Genomic DNA, 13,756 nt, shown 5'->3' with positions numbered 1-13,756 from the left:
AGCAATACCTAAGGTATTCTCGTTTGTTTGCTTTTGTTTTTGTTTTAAACATAATGGGAAGTTAAGTAGATCGAGTTCCTGGCAAGTACAGGTATGCTTAAAATTTCTTCTTGCCAAACAAAAGCCTCAGCGATATGAGGTTAATATCTTTCTTGTACCCTAACTTTTAAAGGATAGACATTTTAATTCTTTTGCCGCGGGGCCAAGGTAATTTTCCCTTCCTCTTTACATCTTTTTTACTCCCTTTTAGCTTAGCTTTTCTATCGTACAGATATTCCTGACGAAAAAAGCCAAAAACTTCGCTTTTTCCGTTTCTGTGATTTTATGGACAAAACACTATAACTAAACCACTGTCTGGTTTTATATCATAACGATTCAGTATTTCAGTGTAATAGATGTAGGCCATTGATAGCTTAACAAAAATACGTATGCTCAAATTTAGATCAAGAAGGCGAATAGGTTCGATAGGTTCTTCACTCAGGTCTATGTTGTTTGGTCACAACCGTATTTTCCATTTAACAACTAGACATCTAGTATGTTTAGTATAATGCAGTTTTGGGTGCGATGAATTTTTATGTGTCATGGCCATTCGTCCGACCAGTCTAAGATTTCGGTGTTTTGGTTGAGGTTAATTAGGCTGATGCAAAAAAGAAGATAATAAAAATAATAATAATAATAATAATAATAATAATAATAATCATCATCATCATCATCATCATCATAATAATAATAATGATAATTTTAATAATGACAATAATAATAATGATGATAATAATAAATAGATTAAAGCAGGAGTCTTCCCTCAAGTTGCAGTAGTAATGCGTGGTTCTGATGGTATTTATTGGCCATTTGAACTACTTTTGTACTTGTTTACGCATAAATATATATCACGGTTTTGAGAGTGATTAAGTTCTCAAAAATACTGTTTGTATTTCAGTACATTGGGCTCCTAATCAGTAAAGGAGGATATGAATTGAACTGATGGTTTGTTGCGTTTTAGCTACCGATGTTTAAATAGATCGACACTTTTACACTTTAAATTTTCCAGAAAATAAGGTAACTATAAGCCATAAAAGTAACAGTTTCCCCAAGAGGCTCTGATATCGCCATAGCAACCTCATATGCAGTATTAATTATTTCAACATGGTGTAAAACCAGTTGCTAGGTACTCAATGGGTTGTGGAAGGTGCGAGCCATCGAAGAAAAAACATTTTAAAATGATGTTGACGTAAAGGTAATCAATAACTCTTTTGTGTGGGATTAAGACAACGAACGTTGTAATAAATCAACCACATTTTGTTGCAATTTTGCTTTTTTAGCGTCTCGACATCGATCTCTTAGTACCTCCAGGTTTTTAAATAAATAAATAATTCTAAGATTTATGAATGATGTCCCTAGTTTCTTTTTATTTTAACTCATGTACAAGAGCCTGACGAAGAAAAGGAGTTTGCATTAAAGCAATCGGACTTCGTGATGCTAAATTACGATTTTGAGACGCCAAAATTTTCTCTTGCTCTGGTGTCTCAAAAAAATAAGTAGAACTGTAAACAAATCAGTAATTTCGTTTCTCTCTTTTTGCAAAAAGTATTTATGGCGAGAGTAAATCAAAAAACGATGTCTTATAGCGCGCTGTTAGAAATAATCAGTTGCATTTTAAGTTGCTTAGATGGAAACCGCGTTTCCCCTCAGAGAGAGGGTAATGTCTGAGTACCTACTAAATCATGGGGCACTCAACTTAAGTTTGCGCACACCCTTTAAGAGCCACTGACTTTCAACATCGAAAGTCCGCAGACAGATGCAAAAATTGGAGATTCATTTAGTTTTCCCGAAAGGACCCTTTTGATGAGCCTTTTTCAAAAATTATATCAAAAAGTTCTGTCGCGCCTTTCTTTCTGCGAAATATTGAAAAGTTCAAAATACCTCTAGGTGACCGTTGTGGCCCCCCCCCCCTCCCCCCCGCAAAGAGCAATGAAAAATTACGCAACCTCGGTAACTTCGTACGCCACAAAGCGATGCAATCACGATTTTAAGTGGAGGTCAATGGAGGGGCTAAATGAAAGCGACAGCTGGCGTTTCTCAGATTTCTCACATGTTTCTGACACTGTGTTCACAAACGCTGTGTTCACAAACCCTGAGAAGTCAATGGTGCCATGACGTCGCAAAGTTCTCACTGCTGAACGCAGTCGATCAGTGTACTCATTTTATAAAATTGAGCCCCGCTTAAAGATGCATTGATAGGTTTAGAATCAGACGTCAACGCCCAAGTACCCCTTGGAATTTTACAGACCGCGTCTATTTCTTCATGATGACGAAGGGAAAAAGGCAGGATAGGCACATTCAACCAAAACCATTCCTACCATCCGACATCAAAACTCCGATAATTACTTAATAAGCATAGATAGTGATGGGAGAGGCATTTTTGTTGGATTCAATGCCAGTTGGGCAAGTCAATCACGGTTTTATTGGTCGCTGAGTGTCAACTGCAAGTGTGTAAAAATATGTTTTCTTTAAGAATTTTTTGATTAATCTAAACATCCTCGGAATATGCAGCTCATGTACTCTACCTACATGCTCTAATGTGCTCTTTCACAAATGATTAAGCAGCGTCATTATTTGGGTAAACAATAATAAATTGTATAATTCATAATCAAAGACTTCCCACATTTACTGACCAACTGCACGTTATAAGATACTCTAAAGAGTTCAACTTTACCTGAAAGCTGTACATGCAAATATCCTTCAAAGTCAGGGATTCTGAATATCAAGTAGGTTGATATGCTTAAAGTTTTAGTTCTATATCTTAGCTGATCAACAGAAAATGAATTTATAACGTCTAAAGATATCTGACATAGATCTGTTTATGATTTGCTGATTAACAACTCTGATTCGGGCTTTCGTTTTGAGGCGTTACCGTAGCTTTGAAGGTTTCTGGTGTATGGTTGCCGTTTATTTTTGTACTGGTTGCCAGAGGAAGCAAGTCAAACTAAAAAACAATTACAGATTTTTTTAAATATTGAATAACATTTGAGAGTTTAACGAAATTTTAACTTACAATTCGTAGGGCACTCCATCCTTCTGATAGATCTTTTGGTGATCACTGGCTGACCGTTATTTTGAATATTGGATTTTTCGCGACTTTAAATAAAAAGAGGGGTCATAACGAGCCTCACGCCGTTAGCAACCGAAAAAAGTCTAGGTATCCAGCAGAGAATCCGTACTTTTAGTCCGCATTCTCTGCTGGATACCAGTGGCTTGCTTGGGTAAAATTTTTGATCGTATTTCGCTCCTAATCTGATAGAGGCGTCAACTTTTACACAATCATGTCATCATCCTATGGCGTGAAAAGGTAATTAAAGAAGCCGTATCCGAAAAAAGTGTACATGGCCGGCGCTTAAAAATAGTGACAAGACAAAGCGCTCGCCCGGAGTGTGTTGCGGCAGTTACAGTCACGTCGAAGAAACATTTCTTAGTCAATGCTTGCGGATTTAGTTAACTTCATTAATACTGACATAGGCTGCGACGCTTATTTACTACGACATTTAACTGGCGGCATGAGAGTTTTGTTTTCTAATCAATTTTACCAGATTTTTGTTTTCGGATCGGAAACAAAGTAAATTCCAGAACCGACGACTTTTTTTCCGCTGTGTTCGGAATCTTTGACAGCTGACGCTTGGTGCTGTAATTTTTGAGCATCCGGTTACCAGTTATTGGGAATAAACTCGGCGTATTACAACCTATAATTTCTTTTGCTGTTTAACGCAGAGTCCACAATACATGGCGGCTTTTTCTCACTGATATTTTATGTCGCATTTATAGTTTACACACTGTTCCAGTTTTTTTAAACGATATAAATGCAGTACACATGATTCTTTGTCACTGGCCTTCATATGACCTATATTGGTGCCGGAATCCTCTAGATAGTTGCGAGAGATTACAGACATTATAAGTACGATGTGATTAACGCACTGGTGTTGAAAATCTCTTTGCGCTACCTCCTCCGCAACGATGATTAAAATCGTGAATAAACAGAGACCGGGGGTAATAATAATTGTTTTCAGATCAAGATAGATGTTGAACAAGCTGACAAAGCTTTTCAACAGACAAAGACCAACTTTCGCTTAATGACACGTTACGAACAAGTTTAAACTCCCTTGAACTTTAACAGGGTTCGTACTGTCTTGCAAGTCTGTTAATTTCAGGGCAAGTTCCCCAATGAATTTAACCAATCCTTAGAAAGTCCTTGAATTTTTATATTCTAAAAGCTTCTTGAGAGGGGTGGGACGTTGACTTTTTCCGAAAAACCAACTTTAAATACCGAGTCAAGCGCTGTACGCTAGAGTGGTTTGGAAATTAACATAGAGCGCGGTAGATCCAGTAATACGTTATTGACCAAGCAGGAAAACTCAAACCTGAGCCAAGCGATAAGAGCCAAGCGAGAGCTTGCCTGCAGGTTACACAAAGACAAAATGGCTGCAACGCTGGCCACCGCAGAAAACGAAAAATAAGCAAGGGTTAATAGCCAATCAGGTCACAGAATTCGCTGCATCTTGCACCGCTTGCGAAGCCAGCCATACAAAAAGGAAAGATAATACATCGGCGTAATATAACTCTTAAAGCAAGAATCTCTCCCAATATATTCATCTAAGGTAGTAAAAGTTTAAAATGTTATGAAAGCTGAAAGAGAAAGGGTTCCGGTGTCGCGCTTATTCAGAGTTACAAGTTTGAATGGCCAAGGGGTGGGCACTTATTCAAGGAAATACGGTATATCGATCACTTGAGGCTGTGCGCGTTACTTCGTGTTGTTTCATACTTTATATTATCTCATATTACCCAGTTTGTCAGGAAATCAATCGTCGTCGTGTGTTTACGCCCTACAAAAACGTCGCATCAGAGTTTCCCGATCTAGCTTCGCAAAGAAATGTACCAGCAGTGTTTTGCCTTGTGTTATTTATTGAGTTTTTTTGGCAGCATTTTTTGTTTTGATGTTCTCTTCCCGTCGCGGTTTGCAGGGCGACTTTTAACAGTAAATGAAGCTGTTTTCCAAATTTTTGTCTCAAACGACTATTTATTCCTGTCGCTCTGCTGTAGATATAGGTGAAGAGCTCAAATAACAGAAAAGTTTGCGTCACAAGAATTTCTTCACATTATATATGCCAGAAAACCTCAGGCATTACTCTGAATGCCAGAACTTCAGCCTGGGTGAACCAGAAAGGACAGACAATACTTCCCTATATTAATCATCAATGAAAAGCTAAGTAAGTCAAATATCTCAGAGGCGCTCAGGCATTAAACTGAATGCCAAGACTTCAGCCTGGGTGAACCAGTAAGGCCGATAGACAACACTTCCCTAGATTAACCTGTGAATGTCAAAGAAAATAAGAATGTTAGGTATCCCAGAAGCACTAAGGGATTACTGTGAATAGCAGAACTTCCGTTCAGCCTGGGTGAACCAGAAAAGATAAACAACACTTCCCCGTATTGACCATGAATGAAAAACTTAAAGTATGTTGTATATCCTAGAAGCTCTCAGGCATTACACTGAATGCCAGGACTTCAGCCTGGGTGAACCAGAAAGGATAGACAATACTTCCCTATATTAACCATGAATGAAAAGCTAAGTAAGTCAAATATCTCAGAGGCGCTCAGGCATTAAACTGAATGCCAGGACTTCAGCCTGGGTGAACCAGTAAGGCCGAGAGACAACACTTCCCTTGATTAACCTGTGAATGTCAAAGAAAATAAGAATGTTAGGTATCCCAGAAGCACTAAAGGATTACTGTGAATAGCAGAACTTCCATTCAGCCTGGGTGAACCAGAAAAGATAAACAACACTTCCCCGTATTGACCATGAATGAAAAAACTTAAAGTATGTTGTATATCCCAGAAGCGCTCAGGCATTACACTGAATGCCAGGACTTCAGCCTGGGTGAACCAGAAAGGATACACAACACTTCCCTATATTGACCATGAATGAAAAGCTAAGTATGTTGTATATCCCAGAAGCGCTCAGGCATTACACTGAATGCCAGGACTTCAATATGGGTGGACCAGAAAGGATAGACAACACTTCCCTATATTGACAATGAATGAAAAGCTAAGTATGTTATATATCCCAGAAGCGCTCAGGCATTACTCTGAATGCCAGGACTTCAGCCTGGGTGAACCAGAAAGGATAGACAACACTTCCCTATATTGACCATGAATAAAAAGCTCAGTATGTTGTATATCCCAGAAGTGCTCAGGCATTACACTGAATGCCAGGACTTCAGCCTGGGTGAACCAGAAAGGATAGACAACACTTCCCTATATTGACCAGGAATGAAAAGCTATGTGAAACTTTGTTATATATCCCAGAAGTGCTCAGGCATTACAGTCAATGCCAGGACTTCAGCCTGGGTGAACCAGAAAGGATAGACAACACTTCCCTATATTGACCATGAATGAAAAGCTATGTAAGTTATATATCCCAGAAGCGCTCAGGCATTACACTGAATGCCAGGACTTCAGCCTGGGTGGACCAGAAAGGATACACAACACTTCCCTATATTGACCATGAATGAAAAGCTATGTATGTTGTATATCCCAGAAGCACTCAGGCATTACACTGAATGCCAGGACTTCAGCCTGGGTGGACCAGAAAGGATAGACAACACTTCCCTATATTGACCATGAATGAAAACCTAAGTATGTTATATATCCCAGAAGCGCTCAGGCATTACTCTGAATGCCAGGACTTCAGCCTGGGTGAACCAGAAAGGATAGACAACACTTCCCTATATTGACCATGAATAAAAAGCTCAGTATGTTGTATATCCCAGAAGTGCTCAGGCATTACACTGAATGCCAGGACTTCAGCCTGGGTGAACCAGAAAGGATACACAACACTTCCCTATATTGACCAGGAATGAAAAGCTTTGTGAAACTTTGTTATATATCCCAGAAGTGCTCAGGCATTACAGTCAATGCCAGGACTTCAGCCTGGGTGGACCAGAAAGGATAGACAACACTTCCCTATATTGACCATGAATGAAAAGCTATGTAAGTTATATATCCCAGAAGCGCTCAGGCATTATACTGAATGCCAGGACTTCAGCCTGGGTGAACCAGAAAGGATAGACAACACTTCCCTATATTGACCATGAATGAAAAGCTAAGTATGTTGTATATCCCAGAAGCGCTCAGGCATTACATTGAATGCCAGGACTTCACCCCGGGTCAACCAGAAAGGATAGACAACACTTCCCTATATTGACCATGAATGAAAAGCTAAGTATGTTATATATCCCAGAAGTGCTCAGGCATTACACTGAATGCCAGGACTTCAGCCTGGGTGAACCAGAAAGGATAGACAACACTTCCCTATATTGACCATGAATGAAAAGCTATGTATGTTATATATCCCAGGCATTACACTGAATGCAAGGACTTCAGCCTGGGTGAACCAGAAAGGATAGACAACACTTCCCAATATTGACCATGAATGAAAAGCTAAGTATGTTATAAATCCCAGAAGTGCTCTGGTATTACTCTGAATGCCTGGACTTCAGCCTGTGTGAACCAGAAAGGATAGACAACACTTCCCTATATTGACCATGAATGAAAAGCTAGGTATGTTATATATCCCAGAATTGCTCAGGCCATAGTTAGTAGAGGGGACTGGTTAGGAAACGCGGTAAGCTTCAAAGGGCCGGCCTATTGTCTGTTCCCAAGAGCTTCGATTGAACGTCACGTGACCAATGACCCTGCACAGAACCAAAACAACATGGCGGACATGAACGACTTATTTTTCTTCGGCGAAAAATTTAATGCCATATTGGAACTTTGGAAAACGAGGAAGAATTACAAGAGCACTTTGTCGAAGCAGCTGACTCTCTAAGTCTTTGAGAAGCCTTTAAAACGTTATTTTCGCCCAAAAACTTTGTAGTTATTGATGCCCTTAGCAACGGCATCAGTCGTAGTACAACAACATATTTTTTTACTGAAAGTCTTTCGATTTTTAGGTTCAATACGAAGAGGGAATTTTTTGCTAGTTGTGCCAAAAGAAATGCAAGACTAAGGCTGGATTAAAAAGACATAAGACAGTAAAGCATAAGGAGGAACCAGCGCGGGGAAATTAACCGACTCAAGAAGCCAAATTCACTGCTGAAGACTTCGAGGCGTTATCAATGAAAGCACGAGATAAAATAATTGAAAGAAAAATCTACCCTCAAAGCGTAAAAGAAGAGCTACGAAGATAAACGATTTCCTGGGATCAAGAAAATATGGACTTCTCAGAAGTAGAATCCATGTATATGCGTTTGGTTAAAACTGGAAATGCAGAACAATTCTACTCAAACAAGGGATCTCTTGGCTTTGAAATAACATGGTGTCTTAATTCACTAAAAGAAGCAGTTGGCTTAACACCAGGGCAAACAAACAACACTTCTGTACTCTTAATAAGTTCAGATACTGTAATATTCCTTACAGATCTCAACGTTTTCATATAAAGTTCATGATCGTCAGCCAGTAGCCATCCAGACACAGCGATAGTGAAGCCCAAGCTGTCATCGATCATTATCTGAAGTTCAGGTAGTAGAGCAGTCGTGACTTTCTTTAGCACAATCCTATCGCTCAGTTCTTCTAGAGTCCAATCTTTAATGGATTTCAAGGCCTTTAGTCTTGATACCAAGTCTTTGAAGCTTTTATAATACTTGGCATTTCGTTCAGGAGCGACATCTTTGACTACCGATCTTGCAGCTCGTGTCTTCACTGGTTCAGTTTGATGCGACTTCTTAGGCATATTTAAATTAGGTATAGCGCCAAATCTAGGCTTAGTCTTGAGCATCTTCTCGGTTTCAACTGAAAAATACAAAAACATAAATTATCATTAAGGAGAAATGCTGTATATAAAGAGTTAGAGACGCACACTTTATCAACAAACAGTCGCGAGCCTTCGCTTAGCCTACTAAGCTAAGTCCCGCTACTGAACCATACAGTGTGTTTACTTACATTTCTCTATTTCTTCGAGCTTAAAGTGCTTCTCACAGGTAAACACCCTGTCTTTTTCTATCAGTTGGCGGAAGTTAGCATCAACAACTCTAGTTTTAGTGAGCTCGCTGAGCCAGTCTTCTCGCCACTTCTTGTACTCTGCGTTTCGCGGCGCCGGTAGCTTCCAGATTCCAATTCCTTTACTTCTCCTACACGTTCCACAGCCAAATACTGAACAATTTTCACCTGGCATTATGTACACAGACTTGATTAATGCTTTTAGCTATATTTTGAAGGTACGATGTCGCTCGATCACGGAGAAAATCCAAAAGATTAAACGCTACGTGACTGTCGAAACAAGCCTACGGCGCCATTTTGGATTTAAGTGTGCAGGGTCATTGTCACGTGATCTCGATAAAATCGAACAATAACCTATCCGACTGAAGTTTGCCGCGTTTCCTAACCAGTCCCCTCTACTAACTATGCTCAGGCATTACTCTGAATGAAGGACTTCAGCCTGGGTGAACCAGAAAGGAAAGACATAATTTCCCTCTATTAACAGTGAATGAAAAACTAAGTTTGCTATATCCCAGAAGCTCTCACGCATTACGCCGAATGCCATAGGAATCTTAGAAATATGACAAATAAATATATATCTCAGAAGTGACCAGGCAACACTAAACAAAATAATATTGTTACAGGATAAGACTTCAAGAAAATAGATTTTTTTAAATGATACAATGTTGACTATGCCTTACTTCAATGGGTGCACAGAATTTAAAAATTAAAATGTCATACACTGCAGGCAGAGCACATAAATTAACATCACATGGCTCCTCTTCAAGGAGAAAGAGCAAGTCATCTCTTAACCCCTTCCATCTGAAACAGACAGAAAAAAAAAACAGTGAATAAAGTTTCCACCTTTATAATCCAAGCTTACCATATTTTTGCTGGTTACTGGGTAAAAGTGAAGAACAGCTCCCCTAAAAGTCTGTCGGCCAACTGTCGGCCAACTGTCGGCCGGCAGTATGCCAACTGTCCATCAAACTAAGTATCCCAAGTGAGATTTAAAGACATGTATTCCAATAGAAAGTGAAATACCATACTGCAAGCTGGAACTTTTTATGCATGTCAATGCAGAAATGCAGTGTTGTACCTACCCCCCAATATTTGCTTTGCTCTTTAGGAAACACTCAGCAAAGGCTTCCCAAAAAGGAACATCAGGAGAGGCACATTCCTACAAATAAATTGCATGTATCACTCAATAATGAATTAACTGAGCTAAAGTCATATAATGTTCACTACTAATGGTAGATATATAATCACTGTTCACCACAGATAAAATATGTTCACTTTTATGGACACCTTTCGTCTGCCTTTCTGTAAAGTCAAGAAAGCCAAGGAAGCTCTCACTAATTGATTATAAATAAATTGCATAACAAATACCAGTAGGCTGAATATGTTTTGTGTTATTGTATAATTCCACTATGATGCATGTCATTTAGCATTGCAGGTATAACCTACCTTAATAACTTTGCAGAATACACAGCACTCTGTGTCCAATCCTTGCTTGCAAAGTTCATTGATATATTTTTTGGCATCACCAGCTCTTTGCTTGACCAGCATTATCAATGTTTTGTAATCAAGAGTAACTGTCATGAAAAAAGACAAGAAGATAACAAGAAGTTGAAGTTAAAATAGCTACACCAAAGATCTCAAATGTTATACTTTCCCAGATATTTTCTAACACTGCCAAGTATAAAATGGATTCAATAATTACTATCACGTAGCTAGACATGTAACATAAAAACATTGCAAAAATAAAAAATAATAAGATAAAAAAATATAAAGAGTCAAGATTGGCACACACAAATAACCTGGAAATTTAACTTTAAAGCATCTTCCATTAACTACTATTCCAGTTTTCTCAATGGCATCCCTCTGGCGATTTAAATCTTTTATCGTAGAAAAATAGAAATGAAATAAATTATAATACTGTCAAGACCCTATCAAGGAAACAAACCCGAAATTTCTCCTAAAGTAGCCATAAAAAGTGATCATAGCTAGAAGACTTAGAGGCTCAGCGTAAAATCAAACTCAGCCAATTATGTGATTTTCCTGCCAAGCAGAGATGAGTTCTGATACACCGTGAAATCAGCATTCACAACAAAACATAAGAGAGCAAACTCACTTTTTCCAATCTTAATAAAAATATAAACGTTATGACTTACCCCGGTTCGTCTTAGCTTGAAAATGCTAAGTAACGTTTGCCAAGCTTTTCTTGATCCAGGATCAAGAATTTATTTTATCGATCAACCAAAGATATCTCACCACTTCTCCTTCTTCGAATTTCTGCCGGAAGATGGTAGAAACAACTCCAAATAGAGAGGCGATGGCCACTTTGTTGTTCTGAACCTATCGGTCATCCAAGCTTCCGCCATTTTTTAAAGCTGGACCGTACAAAACGCTTGGAAAATGTGCCACCAACATGCTACTTCAAAAAACTTGCTGACTCTTATGCCACATTTCTTGAAATTTAAGATAAACCATTCCCTTGACTCATCTGGAGGAGAATGAAGCAATTCAACCCTTCGAAGTTTCAAGGGATCCATAACTGCACTCGACCGCGGGAAACTAAACATTCCCGCTTTTGCTTACGCATATTAATATGAAATCCAATCTCCAAATGTCAATAGGCCGATCCAGCCTCTAATAAACAAAAGGCTTCATTGTACCCAGCAGGAACAGAGATTGTACAAATTCAAGCAACTACTCAGATTACTGCGAGCAATTATCGAAAAAGGCTGTCAAGGCGATGATGGAAACTTATCCGGTTTATGACGTCACTCCATAGCAACCAGCCTTTTCGAATATTTGAACTTCCGTTTACCTGTGGCTCGTGATGGGTCCCCAGACTCCCTGGGACAACGCTCTGACGCCAAAACTGTAAAACACTAACTGCAAATCAAACTCTTTCTCCAGAAACACTGTTCAGGATAGCGAAATTTGTCGCATTAAGGCCCTGGCCGTAAGGGTGGATTTGAGTAACGCGGGTTTTGTTGTCAATGAAGACAAATCGGTATGGGAACCCACCCAAGTATTGGACTGGCTGGGTTTAACCTGGAATTCCGCACTAAGTACTTTAAAAATTGTAGAAAGAAGAATTGTTAAGATAATCAATACAATTGATCATATCATCGAAGCCGATTTCAAAGTGTCTGCTAAAGAGTTGGCCTCCTTTACAGGTCAAATTATCTCTACCGGCCCCGTAGTTGGTAGCATTGGCAGAATGATGACCAGACATTGTGTCTTCTCCACCTTTTGCAGGGATAACTGGGATTCTATATCCCTTCTCGACGATTACTGCAAGAAAGAACTGTATTTTTGGAAAAAAATACGTAGGTTTTGCTTTGTAAGTAAGGATCTAAGTTAATTTGTTTATTCGGATGCCAGTGCTACTGGAAGTGGAGCAATTATTGACTTTAACAATGATTTTGTGTGCCACAAAATGTGGTCGGAGAAGGAGAGAAGTCAAAGTTCAACGTAGAGGGAGTTATCCGTTATTGAGTTTTCATTACAATCATTTGCGTCAGCGTTGGAAGGATCACACGTTAAGTGGCTTACATATAGCCAAGTAGCTGCTAAGATTGTTGAAGTGGGTAGCATGAAATTAGATTTGCATAAAATGGCCCGAAGGATTTTTGATATTTGTATTCGATCAGGAATTCAGTTAGAAGTGCAATGGATCCCTCGTACTTCGAATCAGAAAGCTGATTATATAAGTCGTTTAATTAACACTGACGATTGGCAAATTACTAGAGAAATTTTTTCTTCTTCTTGATGGCCTGTGGGGCCCGCATAGTGTAGATTGCTTTGCTAATTATTATAATCACAAGCTCCCCAAGTATTTCTCCAGGTTTTGGAATCCCAACACCTCGGGGCTTTATTTTTTTCTTTCAATCTCTTAGGGGAGAAAATTGTTTAGTTGTCCCTCCAGTTGGTATAATCTCACGCGTTTTGCATTATCTCAAATCCCAGGAGGCCGTTGGTACGCTCGTTATACCTCTTTGGCCTTCGGCTCATTTCTGGCCTTTAATTGCACACATGTATAGTCGTTATCTTGTGGCTGACAGTATTCATATCGGGAATGAGGTTCTAACCCACGGAAGAACCTTAATTCGCTCTTAGGGTCTGATCTTTTCACAGGAAAAAAATTATTGCCTTTATATTGAAATTTACTGAGTAATTCATTAGAGGGAGTGTCCACTAGCCTAAAGATTATTTACATTTGGTGGCGCTGGCCAAGGCAGTGTACTTTTCATCTATGAAGCAATGGCCTATTTATAGCCTATCATTTCATGTGGTGCTGGCTTAAACGGAGTATAGTTGATATATGTGGCGCTGGCCCAATCTATGGTTGTTGATTTACGTGGCTCTGGCCCATACGATAGTGTTTCGTCTAACTGGCCCCAACAACGATTGAGTTTTGAACGGTTACTAAAAGACGTTTTTTCTTTTGTTCTTCTTTGTTCTTTTGTTATTTTTGCTTTGTTCTTGTCTTTATAGATAATGCTATCAAGTAATTCCTAGAAAAGCTTTCAGCAATTTTCTTCAATCAACGTTTACGAGGTTCTAGAAGTTATGTTGAGGTCAAGGGCGGATACAACTACTAAATCTTACATTCGTGTTATCAGAAAGTTTTTCGATTGGTCTAAAACTAGACATTTCAACATGCAGTTACCTTTTCCTCTTAGTGTTGTTTCTCTATATCTATTTGAAGTTCAGCGGT

General features: G+C 39.1%; 1 protein-coding gene and 1 pseudogene across 1 annotated transcript; one reads left to right on the top strand and one right to left on the bottom strand.

Annotated features, from left to right (window-relative positions):
- Positions 1-4,932: 4,932 nt before the first annotated feature.
- On the bottom strand, positions 4,933-11,870 carry LOC148737873 (uncharacterized). Its single transcript, XM_088749827.1, has 5 exons — positions 11,199-11,870; positions 10,492-10,619; positions 10,128-10,204; positions 9,726-9,846; positions 4,933-5,720 (listed from the first exon to the last, which is right to left on the bottom strand). The coding sequence occupies exons 2-5, from the start codon at positions 10,591-10,593 to the stop codon at positions 5,670-5,672; spliced, it is 351 nt and encodes a 116-aa protein (XP_088605953.1). The 5' UTR covers positions 10,594-10,619; positions 11,199-11,870; the 3' UTR covers positions 4,933-5,669.
- Positions 10,599-13,155, top strand: LOC148737872 (uncharacterized; annotated as a pseudogene).
- The last annotated feature ends 601 nt before the right edge of the window (positions 13,156-13,756 follow it).

Source organism: Stylophora pistillata, chromosome 2 (genome assembly GCF_964205215.1).
Source record: "Stylophora pistillata chromosome 2, jaStyPist1.2, whole genome shotgun sequence".
Lineage (NCBI taxonomy): Eukaryota > Metazoa > Cnidaria > Anthozoa > Scleractinia > Pocilloporidae > Stylophora > Stylophora pistillata.
The sequence above is the reverse complement of the archived record's forward strand: the minus strand, read 5'-3'. Positions and strand labels throughout refer to the sequence as shown.